We start from the raw sequence: 7016 nt of genomic DNA on the forward strand, positions 1-7016 counted from the left end.
TTTAATTCAATGTGATAATTCGATATCTATTGTATTATACACATTTCTGTTTTCTTGTTATTGATAACCAAATATTTTTTTTATTTTTTACTTGTCTGCTATTTCAAAAATAATTACTTGTCATTTTTTAACATATGAAGAAAATATAATATTTTTCTTCATATTTTATCTCTTCATTAATTGCTTATTCTTTAAGTTATATTTTAAAATCATATTATTAAACATCAATTAATAGAAAATAGTAGTAAAATAGTCATATCAATTATTATTTGGTGTCAATTCGAAATATATGACAAATTAAAATAAATTTTAAAAAATACTATATTTAATGTACCATAAGATTTATACCTAACAATTAGTACTCATTATATTAATTTAATACATATACTTTCTAAACCAGCAATCATGAACCCCAATCAATGCTCAAAGCCGTGTGGGAGGACGGTAGACAAAAAGCGACTTAACTTAATTTGAAAAAAATAAATTCAAACGATCTCCATCACCGAAAAAATAAATAATTTCACTAAATTATGAGCTAATTTATTCAATTATTTAAAAATATATATAAAATTAATGCAATTAAACATGTTTAAAAGTATCTATAATATCTTCACAAGTTACTTTAGTTTCCGTCAACTTTTTTTTTTGGGTATTTACTTGTTTGTAAGTAACTTTGCAACAAATCAATTGTTTTCAACGAATTTTCTTATTTATTGAGTTTGTCTTATTTTCAGAAAGTTGTTATTTCGATTTTTTTAGAAAATTAATTTAGTAGTAGTCCTAACTCATATAGATTATTATTTTTCATAGAAACTAGACAATTGTATTATATGCAATAAAAAATTTATTATGTTTAAACTTTAAATATATCCACATATCATGTACATGTACAATATAATTTAAGAAAAGATTCTTTCTAGAAATTCCCTTCAGTGAAGAAATAAAAAAGTAACCAAATTATGAAAGTGGCCATTCGATTTTTTGCTTTTATTAAAAAATTGATCTAATTTTCAAAATTATCGAAATTGAACAAATACTTTCTTCTTCTTCTCCTTCTTCCAGTTTTGTCATCAATGACTTTATTTTTCTTCTTTTTCTTCCTTCCTCCTCCGTCTTCTTCTTCATTATCATCTTCTTGTTCTCCCTTTTTTTTTTTTTTTAATTCTACATATCAAAAATAATAAATCGTTTAGAGTGAATTATATATCAAAAGACTCAAAATATTGAGAAGATTTCATATATAATTTTGTTGGACTGTTTAGAGGTGATTTTGAATTGATCGATATTGAATAGTCTGTATATTACTTATGAATAGTCAATGTATACTTCATGTATAGTTAAGTTTATTCAATTTTTTTTGAATGTATCATAAGATACCATCAGTGTATAGCTCACGATATGTTAGCTATATTGTAAAGTCAATGTATATTTTTTTTTTGACTTTTGACAAGATATGTTGTATAGTCAGTATATTTTTTTTTATGACTTTTGACTATTTTTTATACAAATAAAATATGACTATATTTGTTATAAAACTAATTACTTTATTATCTATGTTTGAAACCAGATGGTATCACTATCTCGTGAAGGTAGAGAGACCATTGACTCATATTAGTTGTTAACATTAATAAAAATAGTAGTCCCAAATTACTCGTCAATTTAAATCATGATACAATTAATTACATTTTTTTTTCAATTTCCCTTACAATTAACACTTTTTAAAAGTCTACACAAATTTATGAAGTTCCAGATAAAGAAAATTATGGGTAAAATAGTATAAATTATCCTTTTTATTTTTACTTTCTTGGCATCCGTGTCAAGGAAAAATAGACAATTAATATAGAACAGAGAAATAATATTTAGTTAAATTTATGACCAATGTTAATTTTGAATAACTTATTTTAGTTTGAATTAAAAATATAAATGTATATGAATTTAAAATAATTTTATCTACCTCCGAAAAAGGGACAAATTTGCATACACTCAAGTATCTCAAGACATATATTGATAAAAGTTCTTGTTATGTTGTACTCTCGTCAAATCTCATATTGTAGTAATATACTGAGTATTTATTATTATTATTATTATTATTTTATTATTCTATTGTTTTTATTTTATATGAATTTAAAATGATATATGCATTAGAATGTCAAGTTAAAAATAGAATAAAACTGTCAATATCAGAAAATATATTTAATCTATTTATATAGAATTGGAGAAGCAAAATAATATTGTGATGGCAAGTGTCAATTACCATACAATTCAAGTTTGAAAATAATTTTAAGATGAAATTTTTGAAAGAAAATAAGAAATTCAATACAATTTTTTATATCAACCATGTGAATTCAAATTCAAGTTAAATTGTTTACCATAATGAAACTATACTTCCACATTGTTTACCTATTTCAATTTGATTTTTTTAAATAGAGATGTAATTTTGAATTGTAGTTTTATGTTTTTATTAGAAATGCAAAAATTATATGGATTAGGAAGTTAAGATTAAACTAAGAGAATCAAAAATAATTATTTTTTTGTCAATAATAGAAAATTAAAAAAGAATTGAATGTTAATATCACTTCTTTGTGTATTGTATTCAATAAACAATTAATTTATCTATCTATATTCCATAATAATTCATATTGCATATTTGAATAAAATATGACATTATTTAATGATTTGTAAATTGACTATACATTTTTTTTTTATATAAAAAAAGTACAAATACATCCAATTAATTAGACATAACTTCTATTTATTTAAATTATACTTAAAACTTAAAAATTAAGAACTTGTAAAATTGAAATGATAGAAAGATTAATATCTCTAATTAATCTAGCTCGATAAATATATTTTTCGATAGAAGAGGTTTGAATCGGTATAACATGAACTCTCAACACAAGATGAAACGCCTCAACGCTTACGTTTCACCTCGTATTAGATAACATGTATCACCTCAATTGTACTCACACAGTTATATTATTTTGTCATGACAAATAATTATAACCTTTAAGTTAGTTATTGCAACAATTTTTTGCTACTCAAAACATAATATTTATTAAGTTATAATATTTTATTTTAAATTATTTCTTATCGATAAAAAGTTAATATTGCTTCAAACAATTTTCAACTAGATAGTGAAAAAACTTAATAATTAACTATAAAATTGTATTATAGCAAAACAATTATGAATATATTTTTAATATTCTGCAACTTTTATAACTTGAAAAAAAGAACATTTAGCTACAATTATTTCTTCAAATAACTTATTAAGACCGAAAGGTTATTGTTACTACGATAAATTCAAATTTGTGGCAAAAAGTAATTATCAACTATGATATTTTATTATAAAAGAAAATCTATGGCTATTTCATTTAATTATTGCCACAATATTTTATGACTTGAAGCTAAATTATTTATTTAGCTACAAATATTTCTTCAAATAAGTTATTGTGGCTAAAATATTATTATTATTACAATAAATTTAAATTCGTGGCAAAAAAATAGTAATTAGTTACGAAATTTACTATAGAAAAAACTCTATGGCTATTTCATTTAAGTATTGCCACATCTTTTTATAACTTGAAGCTAAATTATTTATTTAGCTACAATATTTTGTTTCAAATAACTTATTATGGCTAAAGAATTACTATTGCCACAATTAGTTTTATTGCATAGCAAAAAAGTTATAATTAGCTACAAAATTTTAATGTAGCAATAAATTGTAGCTAATTAGATAATTATTGCCACGATTGTTAGCAATTATAGCAAATACAAGGATTTAGCTTTGTCAACTTAATATTTGTGGCTAAGAAATTTGACGAATTTTTAGGTAGCCACATAATTTAAATTTTTTATGGCTTTACTAGGTAATAGCTATGATTTTTAAATTCATAGCTTAGATTTCGTAGCAATAAGTATATTTTCTTGTAGTGGTGGTGGCGTGTAGTATTGGATAGGCGTGGGGGGGGGGGGGGGGAGGTTAACGTATGGGAGGTTTGGAGTGTAACGGTAATCAAGGAACTCTAATCAATGTAAATCCCTAAATTTGTGTAACTGATAAATTCTGTTTTAAAAAAGGAACTGCAATCAAATTAATTAACTATTAATAATTAATAATATAAAAATATAAAGAGATTAATCATTTATTAAATTAAATTGTAATTAATTTTTAAATAAACTTAAATTTAATTGATATATTGTAACCCGTAAATAAACTGTTATAAGTAAGAATTTTTTAAGAGCATGTTTAAAACCCGTAATATTGTCTCTTAAATGTGTATATGGTGTGATTTTTCCTTAATTGATGGTATAATAGGCAAAAAGAAATTATCCTTTTTTAATTTGTCAAAATAGACAAGTAATTAAGGATAACTAAAAACAAAAAAATAGACAAGTAATTAGGACAGAGGGAATATTATCGATCATTTCGTGCGTATATGTATATCTAAAAATTAGTATGGACAGAGGAATTAAATTCATGATCATTGATTATAATAATATGCCCTATCTTCATAGAAATATTATTTTATTCAATAAGCATAGTGCATGTATAATAGTATGTCTTTATCTTACATGGTTTAACTTTTAACATATTGGATCTTAATTTATTACTTAATTGCATTGTATCTTATCTACTTGTACGATATAACATGGTTTAACTTTAACATATTGGATCTTAATTTATTAATTGTATCTTAATATACTTGTACGATATAATTAAGACATTACTATATATAAATACACATAGATAAAATCTTACCGACATTAGTTAATTAGATCCAATATTGCTATAGGTTTTAGAGATATTTATAAAAATATTAAGTGCTATTAAAAACATAATTTTAATGTTAATTATAACTAAAGATCATTTTCGGAGAAAAAATGAGTATCTTTCTTCCAATTTTATCATTGATCGATGGATCAGTGGAACTATATATTCATATTTTATTTTGTAACTAATTACTACCTAGTACTAATTACCATACATTCTTATCTTTAAGTTTTGAATTCATTTAACAGATATTTACTACTTGTTTATAAAAATATCCAATTTGAGGATTGAGATGTTTCAAAATATTCAATTCTTCATTTATTTACATGAAATAATTCATTTATTTACATGAAATAATTCATCGATTAAATTTATAACTCGCCTTATCACATCATGCATGTGAAATATATCTAACATATGAGTAAATAATAAATTTGATTGAGTTCTTTTTAACGATAGTCATAAATAATGTGCTAAAGGGTCTGAAATTTAATTAAGTACAACATTTAAATAGCCCTTCTTAAAAACATAACCAAGTTTAACTTAAGGTGCAGAAAGTACAACTTAATTACAACACACTCATATGTATTATTGCATATGATGTGTTCGTAATAACCCTTTATTCAAACATTACATGGAATTAAAGAAATAAAATTAAAATAGCAAGTACATTAAACTCCAATTAAATTAAACCTCAGCCACAACTATGTCATACTCCTCTCGATCATTAAGAACCCATTTTCCATCTTCTTGCTGAACCATTCCTTTGTTCTTCACAGTCCACCAATTTGCTGGGACAAGATACTCACTTTTCAATGCACCTGAAAATTTGTTAACAAGCGCGATATCGCGATCCACCTCTAGTTTAAAACCTGTTAAAAGTCCTATACCTTGAGTTCCCGCAACTCCATGCATGTAACACTCCAAATTATGCCATGTGATGATATCTCCAGGGAGATTTAAATAAGGGGATTTTGTGGTGTTGATTATTATTTCCTGCCCAACGTCGAAATATCCAATAGGTGGGCATTTCGGAACAAGATCCAATATGTTATGAATTCTCATAACGTGAAGGTGTTTTAATTTGTTAAATACGTTTAAAAAATTGAGATCTCCAACTTTAGGACTTGCAAATACAAAAGCTGTCACTGGGAATTCCTTCCCATTACTTGACTTGTTTATTTTATTGTAAGCTATGTCAACTGCATTCAGAGTCGCTAGGGATGCACCTAGGCTATGTCCAGTCACAGTTATGCTCACCTCTTCATTCTTATATTCCTCGACCAATCTCTTCACTTCTTCAAGGACCTATACGTAACGTACTCTTTAATTATAAGTAATTAAATGGCATTAAATCAAAATATATGTACGAATTCAAGGTCAAAATTATATATACCTGATCTCTAGCACTTGTTTTATTAAACGTTGATCGTGCACTTTCTGATGTATAAATGCTGTAGAAGCCATTATGCACCAATGGTTTGGACGAAGGAAGTAAACCCTCATCACCAAACACTTTTGGTCCTGGAATTGGTAAAAATTTAAGGTCATTAACCCACTCCAGTGCTTGAACTGTTCCTCTCCAAGCAATCACAATATCCCTCCTTCCTAGTGAAACTTTACCCTCATCAGTAGCCACAGCAACATATCCCATAAAATTTGATTCCATAATCAAAGCACCAGGAAATGGCATGGATGAAGTAGCATAGAAATATTTGGTTACGCGATACTTCGATGCATCAAGGCCAACATTAGAAAAAAGATTTTCCATCGAGTATCTACTTTCTCCAGCATATTTTGATGCTTTTTCTGAAATGAAAGTGTCATAAGTTACTTCAGCTAATTCTCCATATTGAATGATATATTTACGTAGATCAACATCCAAGGGGTTTAATAACCCTTCCCAATTGTTTTTCCCACTAAGTTCCTCCCATTTCTCAGCCATGCTAGACATTTTTTTTTTTCTTTTTGTTACTCTTAGTTTTTTCTTGGTATGTGAAGTACATTAAGCCCATGAATTTATAGGGAAGCAACTTCGTTGATCTCTAAGGTTTTTCCATTTTCATGCATGAAATATGTTTTGATTTTAATTTTTTTTATTTTTGTGAATTATTGTCATAGTCCAGTAATAAATGAATTAACCAAGAAAGCATTAAAAATAGTACTAGTAGGACTAATAATAATGACTTCCATATTGAATTTCTGAACTACTACCACCATTAACATTTTGCTGTTTGGCCATATG

At 25.7% G+C, this 7016-nt stretch overlaps 1 protein-coding gene across 1 annotated transcript; it reads right to left on the minus strand.

The window, feature by feature from the left end:
• Positions 1-5288: 5288 nt before the first annotated feature.
• On the minus strand, positions 5289-6729 carry LOC125822711 (phospholipase A1-II 7-like). The gene is made up of 2 exons (XM_049502149.1): positions 6168-6729; positions 5289-6079 (listed from the first exon to the last, which is right to left on the minus strand). Exons 1-2 carry the CDS (start codon positions 6723-6725, stop codon positions 5459-5461), a joined length of 1179 nt encoding a protein of 392 aa, XP_049358106.1. The 5' UTR covers positions 6726-6729; the 3' UTR covers positions 5289-5458.
• Between the last annotated feature and the right edge of the window lie 287 nt (positions 6730-7016).

Source organism: Solanum verrucosum, unplaced genomic scaffold (genome assembly GCF_900185275.1).
Source record: "Solanum verrucosum unplaced genomic scaffold, falcon-dt-bn FXZP01000103.1, whole genome shotgun sequence".
NCBI lineage: Eukaryota > Viridiplantae > Streptophyta > Magnoliopsida > Solanales > Solanaceae > Solanum > Solanum verrucosum.